General features: G+C 35.5%; 1 protein-coding gene across 1 annotated transcript in view; it reads left to right on the top strand.

The window, feature by feature from the left end:
* The window catches only part of LOC121739412 (nuclear pore complex protein Nup160 homolog), a 52022-nt gene that overhangs the window by 16221 nt on the left and 18557 nt on the right, over positions 1–17244 (top strand). Inside the window, exons 12-15 of the mRNA XM_042131876.1 lie at positions 9851–9989; positions 10825–11036; positions 12714–12840; positions 13930–14026. Coding sequence (XP_041987810.1) covers positions 9851–9989; positions 10825–11036; positions 12714–12840; positions 13930–14026 — 575 coding nt within the window. The remainder of the gene's footprint in view (positions 1–9850; positions 9990–10824; positions 11037–12713; positions 12841–13929; positions 14027–17244) is intronic.

The raw sequence follows: 17244 nt of genomic DNA on the forward strand, positions 1-17244 counted from the left end.
ACGTCATACGTTTTGTATTGTAAGCTCTTTTTACTGAACATTTTTTAAATGCTAAATGTACGCGTCTAAAAGTGCCCAAAAATTATAAAAGAATTAAATTAGAAATTAGAAATCATTTGTAATGTTAAAAACTTTTGAAGAAAAGTTTTGGTCATTTCATTTCCCGTCTACAGTAAATGGAGATAATAAATTATATAAAACTGATGTTTTATTTGAATTATTCAAGAAAATATATTTTACAAATCTTTCTAGGCTTATTCTTATTATTTATGTACAAATAAACTTACATATAACGAGCGCGATAAATAAAAGATATTAAATTACGAGTGTGATGACGTCACATCCAATTCGGAAATACCGCAAAAGCGTTTTCATCAGTGCAAACCTATTTTCATAAAATCATGTTTTCAAATCGACTTTATTTATCAATCATAAGCTTTTATTTGATGATAAGTGTGAAATACGGTTTTCTAGGCCAAGTTCTACTAGAAATATGTATTTGTTCAATGAAATTGAATATAGGTCAAGTAGCCTATTATACAAAAAGTCAGCTGGTTAGGGTTCTGTTTTAGGGTAGTCAACCAAGTTTTGTTGAACAGACCCCTTAAACGGAACCCTAACTAGCTGATTTTTTTAATATTGCAGGTTAAGACCAAAGAAAAGACAGGACATTTTAACAAGCTGTTAACACTAACAGACGTTGGTGAAATTAGGGCTAAAAGTTATATAATTTAAGAGTAACATTGTCCTACAAATAGAATAATCCATATTTTAGGACCATCAAACCAAAATATGAAATCCTATCTATCTCTGTTAGCTACCACTTTCAAGATTTTTCGCAGATAAAAATGTTGTTTGTCTTATCAAAATAAAGCTACTCACAAAAAATGACCTTAATAGTAATAAAAAAAAATTGTTCTAGGGCTCACTGACTACTATATTTTGCTCGATACATTAATAATAAAAACAATATAATCGATTTTGTTTAATATATTTTAAAGAACATATTATTTGGATTAAAATATAGTAATAAGTAAATTAGTCTGCAATGGTTCCATATTTAAATTTTTAATTTATTCATATTACCTGCTGTTGCTTTTATTATTTCGGTGCACAATCTTGGCATTCTTAGTAACGTTTCGACAAATAATTGATTTCTATTTGGTCCCAGGATATTTCAAAGATGTGTTGTTAAAAAGTATCACATTTTCTTCTTTCTGATATCCCTGTCCTATTTATCCCACAACCACTTAAGGCGCAGACAGCTGCTAATTTGACATCTTTGTGCAGTTTTCTAGACGTATGTATTTCATTGATTGGCACAAAAAAAATATATGTGATTTTTGATTATATTTGGAAAAGCTTGTCCGATTTAAATAATAAAATAATGTACTCCTACTGGATGAAAAAAAATACCAAAGTCACATCTTTCGGGAACTTTAAACAGTTCTAACTAAAGTAATAATACAATCTATGCTTTAAAAATTTGTTTATTTGATACCTTTTACAAAAATCCAAAGATTGCCCGATTTAATTTTCGGCTCTGACATCTAGATTTCCCACAATATTTATTTTTCCTCTAACAAACGAAAAATATATCCACGCTTCTGAGTGAACATTTCACATCTCTCTCTCTCGCATGAAAACCGACAGTGTTCGCTGAGGCGCGGTGCTATGTGGACGTGTGACGGATTTCGCTCTGCCGATATTGTGATTTTAGTGTAATTGAAGCGTTTAGTTCTTAAAATTTGTATATAGGTATTTCTCATTGTTTTATAGTATATTAAGTTTATTCTGTAAATATTTGAAATTATATTGCGCGTCTGTAAAAATGGGTGACAAGAAAAAGAAAAGACGTCCAGCAAAAAAGCGACAGCTTCGTGAAAGCCACAAATACATGATGGAAGTAAAAGTAAGTTCAATTTTATCTACTTTCTAGTTGCGTACGTCTTTATTAAAAAAAAAACGAACAATTACGACCCCGAATCAAAATATTTCGTCACTCTCAATGTGTTTTAGGATAGCCAGGATCGTTGTGTCAAATAAAACATAAAAAAACTGTATTACGATTGATTACGATTTACGAAAATCCTCTAAGATTCGAACCATAGACCTTGGAAATTGACATAATAATGTTATCACAATCGTTGTGATAACATTATATCAATTTCCAATCGGCCTATGGTTCGAATCTTAGAGGATTTTCGTAAATCGTAATACAGTTTTTTATGTTTTATTTTATCACTGATAATAATTTTGCTTTGTATCTGAACATTTATGTTGGAGTTTTGCACTCCAAAATAAATGTTCAAAAAGTTAAAAAATCACCACTCATAAAGTTGATTATTCCGTTAGCCTAAATAAGTTTTAGCGTCGCGCGTCGGGGATCGTTCTGATAAATCAATATTCAATCGGTCTATGGATCGAGTTTCAGAGAATTTTCGTAATACTTTTTATGGTTTTTTTTTATCACTATTAGCACAGAATAAATAATAGTACAAGTACTATAATTAGGTACTATAAGTTCATTTTGCTTTGAATCTGAAGTTTTATTTAGGCCTTTATTATTTAAATTTTTATTTCAGGCGCCGGAAAACCATGGATAGTGCAATTATTGATAACCCAAACGAATCACTTTTCTACTTATTATTTATCTACTTATTATAAGTTGTAACCAAACGTCCTTCACGACTACGAAACACAGCGCAAGGGCTGTTTCACGCCGGTTTTCCTGTGAGTCCGTGGTATTTCTCTGGTCGAGTCGGCCCATTCGTGCCAAAGCATGGCTCATTCATTGTATTTTTTATGATCCAGTTTATCTATTACAAGCTATTTTAGCCTTTTTATGATATTATTATGATTTATTTTTTTTCCAGTCGACCGAAAACGATGGAATTAGATAATAACACAGTGGAAAATGTAGCAAATGCCGATCGCAATATAGCGACGGGTAGTATTTTAAAAAGGCAAGTATATTTTTACAATTACGATAGGCTAGGTAAATATAGATATAATAAGTTTATTACTATTTGAGCGCGATGCGATTGCGCGATTCTTTCAGCTCTATTCAAGGACATGCTCCGTAAGGGCCGGGACACAAAATCACGGCACGACGACGCGACGTCGTACGGCGCCGGACCGTGTTTTTGTGTCCCGGCCCTAATAGGGTGCGGCTTCACTGCGGAGTAGGGGTGAGCGTTATTTCACGTCACTATAGTTACAATAACTAGCTACATACAGTAACCGAATAACTAGTTTCGAGTCGTATTTATATAGTAGAGTAGTGATTTTTGTAACGTTTTTATTGCATTGGGTGGTATGAAGTACCGTCGAGCGATCGTCGCGTTGTTTCGTTTGGAGTCGCAGCTAGCGCCCGCCGCCCACTGCACCGGTCGACCTAGCGAGCGACAGCGAGTTTGCTATAGTCCGCGCGGAACTAGTTGGCCGCGCCGCCGGTATGTGAGCATACCGGCGGCGCGGCCAACTAGTTCCGCGCAGATTACCTAGCAAAAATATTAATTAGTTTATATCAATACTAATATTATAATTGGGAAGAGTTTATTTGTTTGTTTGAACGCGCTAATCTCAGGAACTACTGGTCCGATTTGAAAAAAGGCTATAGGCTATAGGCCCGCGCGCGCGCCTCATTCCGGCGTCACCCCCTTTCATTCCCCCGCGCCGTGAGTGACCTTTCTGCAACGATTTTAAATGGGATAAAATATTGTCCCATTGTATACAAATACACTAGTTTTTGTTGCAGTCAAAAATACCTTGTAGTTTTGATTTTATAGGCATTCAAAGTTTCGAAAAATACGAGGGCTGCTATTTATGTATCCGGAATTAAAAAAAGAAACAAACATATATCATTTAATATGGTTTTATTGCTTTTCAAAATATTCGCCGCGATGATCGACACACTTTTGCATACGCTGGAACCAATTTTCATAGCACTTTTTCCATTCTGATTGAGGTATCTCCAAAACGTGCATTTTGAACGCATCAACAGCCTCTTCGCGGCTCGAAAAACGTTGACCACGTAATTTGTTCTTCGCGTATGGAAATAAAAAGAAATCGTTAGGTGCCAAATCAGGGCTGTACGGCGGATGACCAGTCAATTCGATCTTTTGACCCTCCAAAAACTGAGTTGTTTCAGCTGAGGTGTGACAGCTAGCATTGTCGTGATGTAATATGATTCTGCGTTGTCGGTTGTCCTTTCTTATTTCTTCAAAGACTTCTGGTAAACAAATGGTCGTATACCATTCAGAATTAACCGTTTTACGATTCTCTAATGGCACTGTAGCCACATGTCCATTAATTCCAAAAAAACAGGCGACCATTTGCTTCAAAGTACTTTTAGCACGAGTAACTTTTGTTGGTTTCGGCTCATCTTGGAACACCCACACCGTTGACTGTTGTTTAGTTTCGGGGTCATATGCATAGATCCAAGATTCATCACCTGTGTAGATATTATAAACGGCTTTTGACGTACCACGGTTGTATTTTTTTATCATTTTTTTGCACCAATCGACACGAGCCCGTTTTTGATCGATTGTCAAGTTTTGCGGAATCCAACGCGAACATATTTTTTTTATAGCCAAATGTTCGTGTAATATCTTATGTATGCTCGTCATACTTATGCCTAAGGACGCCTCTATCTCGCGATATGTAACATGACGATCACGCATTATTAGTTCCCGCACAGCATCTATATTTTGTGGGACAACAGCTGTTTTTGGGCGACCTTCTTTATTTTCATCCGTGAGCATAGACCGCCCACGATTAAACTCACTGTACCAGTGATAAACAGTGGTTTTTGATGGTGCTTCATCTCCAAAAGTTGCGGTGAGTTGAATAAAGCACTGTTGTTGATTTAACCCATGCCGAAAATCGTAGTAAATCATTGCACGAAAATGTTCACGCGTTAAATCCATGGCAAATGAAGACACGCAATTTTCAAAATGACGCCACAATGGAAAAATAATTGACAGTCACATGAAACAAAATGTATTCTTCAACCAAAGAGTTATATTTTCAAATGTTGTAATTACTTTTTAAATATTGTTCTTGTAAGTGGCCAGTTCCGGATACATAAATAGCAGCCCTCGTATCGATTCCCGCTAACAGTCCCACGACCGCTTGTGACGTCATATCACAATTTTTCCGCGCGGGTCCTATACAATAAACGTGATTTTTTGCTCTATCTCAATAACGGCAACAGGTAGGCACTTGAAATTTTCACCGAGGCCTTAATTATATGTGTACTTTAATAATTAATAATAATATTATATTATGTTACTAATCGGACTCACTTATGAATACACATATATTTTGGCCTATTTTGCACCGTTATAGTGCAAAATAGGCCAAAATTTGTGATTTTTGTATAGGAGCCCCCTTAATTTTTTATTTTATTATAATATTATTATTGATTATTAAAGTACATATATAATTAAGGCCTTGATGAAAATTTCAAGTGCCTACCTGTTGCAGTTATTAAGATAGAGCAAAAAATCACGTTTATTGTATGGGGCCCGCGCGGCGAAATTGTGATATGACGTCACACCGTTACCGGGCGCCCGCGTCGTACAGTTACAACTTGTTTCGTCGGTTAAAAATCACATAACGACCCACCCCTACTGCGGAGTGCAGCGTATTAGCCTAATAAAATTTTTAGTATACCTTTTTAATGAAATTAGAAGGCAAACGAGCAAAAGGCTTTTTTAAATATTGAGTTCTGTATAATTTTATCCTAATTCCTATTTCCCAATAATCGAAAAGTTAATCATTTTAATTTATGAAATTTTGTGGTGATCCAGTTTTTAAACTGTTGTTAAATGTCGATGTCTCATAGTATAAACTTACTTACAGGCTGGAAGAAAAAAGTACCCATGACACTGGACTATGTAGTTTGGAGGCTGAATGTGATGCTGAAAAGCTTATTGTTGAAACTGCACTTCCTCAGAAGAAACCTGATGTCGGAAGAAGAATTATAAGTGTTTCATATTTTTATAAGAGGTTGCAAGAAATTTCTCATCATGGTCCTCTTGGATGTGCTTTAACTGATATAGAACTAGTAGGTGAAAAGCAAGATGGCCTCAATTCAAAATTCACATTTCTATGCATACTTTGCAATCTAATATTGATAATTAATAGTGACTCAAATGAAGACCATTACATGCCTTCAATAATAATAAGGCAATATTCGTAACCTGAAATATGGAGCTGCCCTTGCACCTTATAAAACCAGGAGTGATTTTTGTCTATATTTAATTTGCCCTGTTTATCTATTTTCCAAAATGTAACTTTTTATTGTGTTATAGCAGCGTCTACTCCAATGTTATATGCTGTGATGGGACATTTAATTTCTAAAATAGTTTTTTCATCGCAAATTCCATCGGGCGTTGCTCCTAAAAATGGCAAGTCTGTATCTATAAATAGCCCGCAAGGCTTTACTTTAATTCCTTCTTGTAATTCTAAATCTCTTATTGCTTGTTTTTAATTTTCTTGGCCATGTTTGATAGAAGAAACGAAGCTTATTTTTTTTTTATATAAAATGTCTTTTACTAGGTTAGCACTTGCAGTGTTGGGTCTTCTTTTTATCACCCGGCCAAAGTTTTCTAATAATTTTCTAATAACTTCATCATGATCACGCTTTGGGTCAAATTTGTGTCTTTGATGGGATATTTCGTATCAGTTTGTAAATTTTTAGCCTATTACAGAAGTTCCGAAGTAGGTGATTTCGGCATTCAATTTTCTCGACACAGGGTTTGTACGTGTTCCTTGTTGAGAGTTCACTGTAAAAGTAGCAGCGCTGAAAGACCTATTTTTTTTTCTTTTGTATGGGGAAACTCGTGACACTTGCCCTTGCTCATTTACTCGTTAATCCGTTAATTAACGATTAACGGATTAACGAGCTAATGCCCAGTTAATGCCATTATATATATACAGTGTGTAACAAAAACAAGTGATAATACTTTAGGGTGTGTACGTGTTCCTTGTAGAGAGTTCACTGTGAAAGTAGCAGCTCTGAAAGACGAACTTTTTTTTTCACTTTTGTATGGGCAAGGGCCCGAGCGTCATGAGTTTCCCCATACAAAAGTGAAAATTTTTTTTTTCTTTCAACGCTGCTACTTTTACAGTGAACTCTCTACAAGGAACACGTACACACCCTAAAGTATTATCACTTGTTTTTGTTACACCCTGTATATATATAATGGCATTAAATGGGCATTAACTCGTTAATCCGTTAATCGTTAATTAACGAAGCTAACATTTTGATTAACGGATTAACTTTTAAGTTAACTTTTAAAAATATTAACGGACTGGTTAACTTCCGTTAATATGCAGAAGTCCGTTAATCGTTAATCCAATGCCTACTATTTACCGCACGGCACCGCGGCGCCGCGCGAAAACAGGTTCAGACGAAACAAAAATAATACTAGATATACATTTTCAGGCGCATGCGAGTGAGAAGATATTTGTTTTGTTTTATCATTTCATTATGTTGATAAAGAAGAGTGCAGTATAATTTAGTTACCTAACTAAATTATACTGCACTCTTCTTTATCAACATGCAAATGATTTATAATAACAATAAACTATATCTATAATAATTATTGTATTGTAATTTCTACCTAGAATACAATAATTATAGAAGTATTTTGTTTTGTCCCTAACCTGTTAACTTCCAAAACCTTAAACCAACAGGTTTTGTATGTACACTAACGCAATGATATAAGTTACAACAAGGCCATATTACACATATTAACGGATTAACGATTAACGTTAACTTGCGCTAATTCGTCCGCAGTGTAACGCTTTAACGTTTAACGAAGCTAACATTTTTTTAACGGATTAACGAAGTTAACTATTTGATTAACGGTGCCCAGCTATATATATATACATAGCTGGGCACCGTTAATCAATTATATTATGCATATTCAGTAGGTTTGAGAATCGGCTAGTGGGTACTTTATATATTGATAAGTGCATTTGTTGAATAAATAATAGTAAATTATTATAACCTGAGACTGACGGCGACCATTAAGTTTGTGCGACGGGATAGCGATCAACGTTGCCATGGTGACATACTTACCTATTTACGGCCGTTCCCAATATTTGATCTATCGCTGGTTTTGCCCTACTAGAGATAAGAATAGCTCACAATTGACAAAATATATGTCTCTAATGTCTAATGTGAGCTATTCATATCTCTAGTAGGGCAAAACCAGAGATAGATCATATATTGGGAACGGCCGTTAGTCACTTAATTAAAATAATAATATTATCGTAAATATAATATTATGGCAAAGCAACGTTTGCCGGGACAGTAAAAAACGATTCCTGAATTTTGTTTTATTTCTTGCTGTACTTATGTAATTGTAATTTTAATGTAAATTGTAATGTAACAGAAAAAATGTTTATGAAAAAAATTGAATGTTTTTACGCAGTTGGGTTTTGTCATTATTTTATAATAAAATAGGTATATTATAAAAGAATAACTGTGTTTTATTTACCATAAGTAGGCCTTACACGCTACGGTCTACCGGGGACGGGAGAGATCCACCTGTACAGCACGCAGGTATGCCTGCACAGGTATACCGGTATGTGTGTGGGACCTGGTCGCCTGCGCAGGTCCAAAAAACTGCACAGGTATATTCCCTCACACATTCCGGTCTACCTGCGTAACGTGTATGGCTTACATTACTACCACAATAGACATAACGAATCAGTATAATATCGACTTCAAACTTTTAAAGATTCCCGCGTATCCTCGGGGACAAACGTGCATTTTTTGTAAGGTTCAAGCATTTATGCACTTTAGTTTAATGATTATAAAGTTTATTTTCAAGTGCGTTAATATTACCTCTCCGCTGTGCTCCGTTCTATCTGCATTCTGCACTAATCTTCCGCACTCTTATAGTTCGCTCACGGAAGTATAGTACATAGTATTTATTTATTACGCGCCATCTATTGAAATCTCTATGCGACAGCTCAATATTAATCAAACCTATCTTTTAGAAGTTCCCGGTTTAGCCGTTAGCAAAGCTGGCGCTGTCTTATCGGACAATTAGGGGGCGTGGCTTAGAAATGCGAATCCTCAAGGTCATTGGCAGTTGTCAGCGTCTTAATCGGGTTGAGTAATAGTCACTGCCACAACTGTTACCAAGATCAATTGATAACTTAATATGTTTATTATTGTAAATATCGATTGATGAAAAATATTGTTTTGCATGTGTAAAACTGTAGAAGTGGACGTCCTGTGACTGATATGATGATGTAAAACTGAAATAATAATTATGCAATAGTTGCTTTTTATTGTCAAATTAATTTTTCGTAAATAAATAATTCACTACAAACAAAAAAAAATCTCTTGACTCCTGGGGTAGATTTCGAGCACTTTGGTTTACAAGTTAGGGGTTGCCTGAAGAACAAAATGCACCATGTCTTCATTTTGGGCAGCACTTGGGCCAACTTCCATATAAGGATTCACAATGTCCCTTACACGTGAAATTATCGATGCAATTAAATTCTGTCTACTCTGCAATTAATGTCATGAAACTAATCTGTCACTAGTTTCGCAATGTAAATTCGGCTTTCATTATTGAATCTGATATTAATAACAAAATCAGCTCAGTTTACTCATAATTCTTACTCATTATACTCTAATTACTCATTTAAATAACTCTATTTATAAATATATATTATTCATAATTATTTTACTCGTTACACATTCTCAATTTTTAATACACTAATTTTATTTATAAAAGTCAAATCTCAGAATATGTCACAGTTCAAATCCAAAGAAAAATAAACTTACGAAATTAAAATGGTTTTAAACCTGGTGCAGACGGGTCGCGCGGCGTGCGCGGCGGGCGGGTGGTGGTGCGCGCTGGTGCGGCGCGCGGGCGTGTCGCTGGTGCGTGAGCTGGAGCCGCTCGAGCGCATGATGCTGTCGCCCGAGTCTACACTTGCCGACGCACTCTCAGGTAATACATTATAACCATAGTATAATAGAAAAAATAGTAATGTGAAAGCAGTCCGGAGTGTATCATGGTGCCTACGTACGGTCAGGTGATCTGCGCCCACGCACGTCGCACACGTTCTTTCAGACTGTGACGCTCTGCAGTATATGTTCTACAATCTACAGTAATATATCGCTGCTGATTATTAATTGTTCATATTTTTGCTGAATAGGTTTTCTTTTTTATTCAAGAACTAGACGTTCCGTGCGGCTTCGCCCGCGTAAATTGATATTTCACAGACAAATAAATCTACAAAAATAGCCTATGATCCTTCACGTGGTCTACTTCTTATCTGTGCCAAATAACATAAAAATTGCTCCAGCAGTTCGTGAGATAAGCTCTTTCAAATAATTTCCCCCGTTTTTTCCACATTTTCCTCTATTTATTAGCTTCTATTAGTCTTAGCGTGATAAAATATAGCCTAGCCTTCCTCGATGAATGGGCTATCTAACACTGAAAGATTTTTTTTTAAATCGGAGCTGTACTTCCTGAGATTAGCCCGCTCAAACAAACAAACACACTCTTCCGCTTTATAATATTAGTGTAGATAGGAAAGTGTTATAGAAGTACCTGTATTTATTACGTTATTTCATAGACTAATTTATACTTTATAATTAATTCTCTATAGTTACGTGAACATCACTAGATTTAGATTTTTTGGCTACTTCTGCTGGCTCGGTAACCATATATTTTGTGCTTAAAATCAACCTTTGGCCCTCCTCGAAACTCAAAATAACATATTCGGAGTTTTTAAAATCTAAACAAATATGATATACATTTTATTATTTTTAAAATCCAGGTGTAGAGGGGTGTGGCGGGGCGGGGTCGGCGGGCGTGTCGGAGAGCGCGGCGCGCGTGGTGGTGGCGGGCGCGCGGTGGGAGCGCGCGCTCGGTGCGGGCGCGGCCGAGCTAGAACGCCGACTGTTCGCGGCCGCGGCGCCGCAGCATCGCCTGTTACCGCGGTTACTGCATCTGCTGCTAGCACCCGCGCCTAACAACGACAATACGCAGGTAAATAAAATAAATAGTTACTAGAGGTACATTTGAGATCGTTTGCAGAAATGAAAATAGATTAGGTAGCTTTGGTGGGTGAAGACTGAAGAGTGTAATGGGCGGTGTGAGTGATACGTCACTGGATGATCAGCGATCAAACGCTAACATGTAATTCGTAATTTATATTTATATTGATATATTACTATTATTATTCATTATAGATTTTTGGCGATGGTCATGTTTATTACATTATGTCGCCGTTACGCGAATGGACTGAAAGTTGTTATTTTGTTAATTACATATTTAAAACGGTACAATAACCCGTTATCAAATACAGTAACTTTTAGTCATGCAATCTATACTAATATTATAAATGCGAAAGTATCTCTGTCTGTCTGTCTGTCTGTCTGTCTCGCTTTCCTGCCAAAACTAATGAACCGATTGTAATGAAATTTTGTACACAGATAGTCTAAAGCCTGAGAAAGGACATAGGCTACTTTTTAACTGGAAAAGGGGGTTGTAAGGGGGTAAAAATGCGTAAATTTGGTCAAATTAAGTTAGTTCCAAAAACTCAAAATAGATGGCGCCAAGAGTCCCCTAGATCGCGCTTTTGCTCGCTCATGCGTATTTCTATAAGAGGTGGTACCATGTTAAGCTACATTTTTCGATTCTTTCGATTGTTATACACGTTCTATACTAATATTATAAATGCGAAAGTATCTCTGTCTGTCTGTCTGTCTCGCTTTCACGCCAAAACTACTGAACCGATTGTAATGAAATTTTATACACAGATAGTTTAAATCCTGAGAAAGGACATAGGCTACTTTTTAACTGGAAAAGGGTAAGGGGGTGAAAATGCGTAAATTTGGTCAAATTAAGTTAGTTCCAAAAACTCAAAATAGATGGCACCAAGAGTCCCCTAGATCGCGCTATTGCTTGCTCATGCGTATTTCTATAAGAGGTGGTACCATGTTAAGTTAGGTTTTTTGATTCTTTCGATTGTTATACACGTTATTAACTAAGAACTCACCTACCAACTTAGATTAGATATCAAATTCAAAAACAACAGCGCCAAAACTACTGAACCGATTGTAATGAAATTTTGTACAGAGATAGTCTAAAGCCTGAGAAAGGACATAGGCTACTTCTTACTGGAAAAAGAGGTTGTAAGGGGGTGTTTATGCGTAAATTTGTTCAAATTAGGTTAGTTCCAAAAACTGGAACAGATGGCGCCAAGAGTCGCCTAGATCGCGCTATCGCTTGCTCATATGTATTTCTATAAGAGGTGGTACCATGTTGAGTTAATATTTCGAATCTTTCGATTGTTATACATGTTATTAAATAACTCACGTACCAACATAGAAATCAGAAACAACAGTCTACCAATAATAAATACTAAATAGTTTATGGCCTATGGGTATTGGCTATTGGGCAAAGCTAAAGTTATGTAATGCATTATGCAGCTAAGTTGTGTACCGCTAAATAAGCTTTAAAAGGTATAAAAAAATTTAATTAAAAAAAATCATATTATGTGCACACTACACGGCTGTTTTGGGTATTTTGATTTAAGGGGTACCAGGGTTTTAAAAAGCTTTTGACACCAATTTTATTGACACCGCGCGCTATGAACTGAAGTCCACGCGGACGAAGTCGCGGGCAACAGCTAGTGTTATCATAATTATGACTTATTTACAGGCCTTAACACCACAACAAATAGAAGAAATAACATCTGTTCTGGAGCCAATTAAGGACATTCAAAACGCGGTACTTGAACTAAACGATGCGATTCGATTGGATGTCCCAGAAATCGACACGACCAAAGGTAATTATTACATTGAAATTATTAACATTATTTCTATGGCGCGGTCGCCAAATATGTAGAATTTTGTACATAGACTTATCTCTACTTCCCTGTTACTTTCACTCGTGCGCTACAACTTTCAACGCTATCTCATCGCAAATCAGCAAGAAAGTCCAGAAGCATTAAGTTTATGTGTCTAAACCATAAAGTTAATATACCTAGCGGAATAGAGAAACAAAGGCCCTGAGCAAGAGAGATGTCACTATCAGTAACACTGCGTGGTAAAAAGAGACGTGTGATACATGACAGCAGCCTTCCAGTCGGCACGTGCCGCACGTTGACGATTTAATCTCATAGAATTCATGATCAATTATGCTTGTGTGAGTGTATACGTACACATATTTTTCACACAGATGAAAACCAATTTTGGTGACGTTTGACAGCTCGAGATTATTGCTCTATTCCGCTAGGTATATTAACTTTATGGTCTAAACACACTATGCCGAATTTCCGCGGCGGAAGTTCGGCTTGATTTCGCCTTCAATGTATTTTAAATTACCGATGACACAACATGCCGAAATTCCGTCGCGTTATATTATATGACGTAATCATCCGCCGCGGAACTTCGGCATAGTGTGTTTAGACTTTAGACACTATAAATAAAATGGGGAATAACATTGGTAACGTAGTTCCTAACGACCCATTTTCGGTCCCTAAACTAAATAATGCAATAAAAATTATTCCTGAATACCACAAACTTTTACTGATATGTTAACTTTTCTTGTGTTTCCAAAAATGTTGCTGTTTTATATTAAAGGGCTATAACAAAATGACTAGTTAGTTGCTAAGGGTATCGAGCCCTTACGAATTAAGACGATAACGATAAAGCTGCGTTTCCACCAGAGAGATGTGTTGCGAGGAATGTGTTTTTAAGATCCAATAGCATCGCCGCGCTGAGCGATGTCATGGCGAGCTCACGTCAATGAAGCGATTCTATTGGTTCTGAAAGACACATTCCTCTCAACACATGACACATCTCTGGTGGAAACGCAGCCTTAAACTGATACAGTATTATAAGCTTACTATTACTGTGTGTTCTAATTATTATAGACGATGAAGAGGACACGAGCGAGTACGACAACCTGTTCGCCAGCGATCTCGGCGTGTCCATTGTCACGGAGACGATACGACAAATGGCTGAGATGCGGTAAGTTGTACGGCTGGGAAGAAAGAGACTGCCTCTATTATAGGTGTGCACCGCAGCGGACGTGTTATAGCCAAATATTAAGTATATTCAATAATGTAAAGGATTTTGGCTAAGACACGTCGTTCTGCAAATATAATTATTTGTGCCGAATGCCCCTTTTTATTTCGCCGAGTGATCGGTGATAGTGATAGGTGTGCAGCAAAATTTTTTTTAATTCTTTTGTTGTTGTATAGGGTTTAATCCGAATTTGGTACCATGTTCACAAAAGTGGTGATCTGATGATGGGATCTATGAGGAATCGAAGGGACTCCTTGAAATTTGTATGGAAAATGCTACCAAAATGTAAGATTTTGCACCATGTTATACCCTGGTTCCGAAGGTACCGAACAGAACTTTTGAATCCTGATAGATAGAGGTTCGGGGATTTTGGCGTTGTTTAAACAACTGAAAGCATAAGCCAATATATCAATTTGATGAATCATCATCATCACAACCATAATTATAGCATGCGTCATCACATTAGGACCCAATTATTAGTACCTTTCATGATATTTTGCATCATAACAGATGTTTTAGTGATTATTTCGCTATTTGTGGACCGATTTTCAAAATTCTTGTGTTGTATAAGATATATTCTTAATCTTATCTTATATCTTTAAACGAGCAATTATATATAATTGGAATCTCGGAATCGGCTCCAACGATTTTCATGAAATTTAGTATATAGGGGGTTTCGGGGGCGATAAATCGATCTAGCTAGGAATCATTTTCAGAAAATATCTTTTTATTCGTGTTTTATCGATAATCGATAAACTGAAAAATATGACTCTTCCCGACATCTATTGGCGAATAATAATACTATTTTGTTAGCAACTAATTGTTTTAACGACCAGCAGATGGCGTTATTAAGTAACACGAGGTCAATGAGTGTTTGCTATACCGAGCAAAGCTCGGTCATCCAGGTACTTTCGTATAAAGCTTACGAAAGTGGTGATCTGATGATGAGATCTATGAGCAATTGAGGGAAATCCTTGAAATTTATTAAAACACACTTGGTTATGATGTTGTTTCTAGTAACTCAAATATATATGTTACAAATAAGTTAAATTTCATACGAAGGTGTCGCTGGATCCAAAGGCAAGGAACAGAACTCCTGAACCTTTAAAGATAAAAGTTTGGAAATTGCAGCATCACTTAGAGATAACTGCAAGCTTTTGCCACAATTCCGCTTACAGTAGTTAAGTTAACTTTCGTAGTGCCTAGTGGTTATCTACGCATAAAGTTTTGTAGTCTTGTAGATAACTAAATTATAGTGAAACTATTATTTTTTAACAAAAAATTGAACCCAAGGTAATAACAATATTCTTAAAATGATCTAAAAAGTATGAAATAACTCTTATTCTTTATTAGTGCCTTTTTCGAAATTCGACTAAAAGAATGAAAATTATTGCACGCAGAAAAGCAACATGGTAGTTCACGAGGGTTGAATTGTACGAGAAAACAGGGTCATGTAGCCTTTAATAAAACTGTATGCTGTGACAAGGAAACATCGGTCAGAAGCAGGTCAGCAAATTTAGTGGACGATTATAATAGTATTCGTTATAATATTAGAGGTGATCCGTTCGCAAACAATTAAGGTTGCGGGAAATAAAAGATAGGGTTATTTAATGTTGTGAACAGAGTAGTTTTCGGAACGTAGAATATGTGAGTGTAAGCGTTCTTTAATTGAAAGTCTACTCTAGTCTAGTTTTGGAAAAATATGTTATTGATGTTTTTTTTCTACACTACCTATTGATTGTGGTGTTAGCTAATAAAGGTATTTATTGAGTTTGTTTTTATGTGTCGTAGTTTTAAATGAGGATGATATTTTGCTTTAAAGTTATGTACGGTAGGGCTAGTATTAGGGAATATGCAAAAAAAATAATTCCACCTCAAATATATTTTTCTGTAATCTTTATCATCCTCACATTATAATCAAAAGGTATTTTTTAAAATTAGTTATCATTTAAACCCATAAAATGTTGTTTAAAAAATGAAATTTAATGGAGGGAAATTCAAACTTACTAAACGCGCCACCATTGGTCGAAACGAAATGTGACGTCAGATGTTACATATCGGCGTCGATATTCATACTGTGGTTATAGTATTTGTTAGAAAAATAGTTTAAAACTGGTGATTTCTAGTGAATCTATATTTATAGTGAATCTATATGAGTATATTAGGTTTTATAAATAAGTATATTAGGTTTTATCATAGCACAATCGGACTATCTACCGAAAATAAATGCATTTATGATGTTAGAATATTTTGCATCAAATCTTCATTTTACGATTTTATTTAATTAGACTAGCTGACCCGGCAAACGTTGTTTTGCCATATAAATTTCTAGTATAAATTTAAAAAGTGAATAAAAACCTATTCTTAGACCTAACAAATGTATATATACAGTACCTATACAAAATTTCAACAAAATCGGCTAAGCCGTTTTGGAGGAGTTCGCGCACAAACAGTGACACGAGAATTTTCATATATTAGATTGGAATTAAGGCGGGGATTAATCTCAATCAAAAACGATAACCTTGCACACAACCAAAGACCAAGCGTATACGCATCGCAATAAGATTCATTTTAGCTTAGCATAAAACTATAGGTTCTCGGGCGGATCTTCTCTATTTTTCATGTTTTTTTTAATTATCTTTGAAAATAAATATTAAGAAACAAAATTGTTCGGTTAAAGAATTTATAATATAGATTTACTAACAATTTATTCAAATAAAATGTACAATTATCCAAGTTAATACTTATATTTCGATGAAATAGAGTTTTTTCGGAGGTAAGTTTGTAAATTAATTACAGCCCAAATATTACGTTTTATTAAAATGTTTATGGTTTAAGGTATTTTGAATATTGTGCTTTATCTTTCATATTTTTTAAAACTTCGTTATTATATTGGAACTAGGTAAACCGGGAGTCACGGAATTACAAATTGTTGTTTATCCTCGCCTTAACAATGAACAATAATTTAGGTTTTTTTTTTTTATTATAAAATTGGGGCCGTCTATGGACTGTTCCTCCATATCCTTTTTTTGTTATTTTATTATTTACATTTTTCGCACCAAGGATAATTGAATTAATATTATAAATTTTAATTAATTGTAGTCCATCACGCCATGGACATTTTTTTTTATATAATATACATATGTATGTGTATATATATA

The sequence above is a fragment of the Aricia agestis genome, chromosome Z (assembly GCF_905147365.1).
Source record: "Aricia agestis chromosome Z, ilAriAges1.1, whole genome shotgun sequence".
Classification (NCBI taxonomy): Eukaryota; Metazoa; Arthropoda; class Insecta; order Lepidoptera; family Lycaenidae; genus Aricia; species Aricia agestis.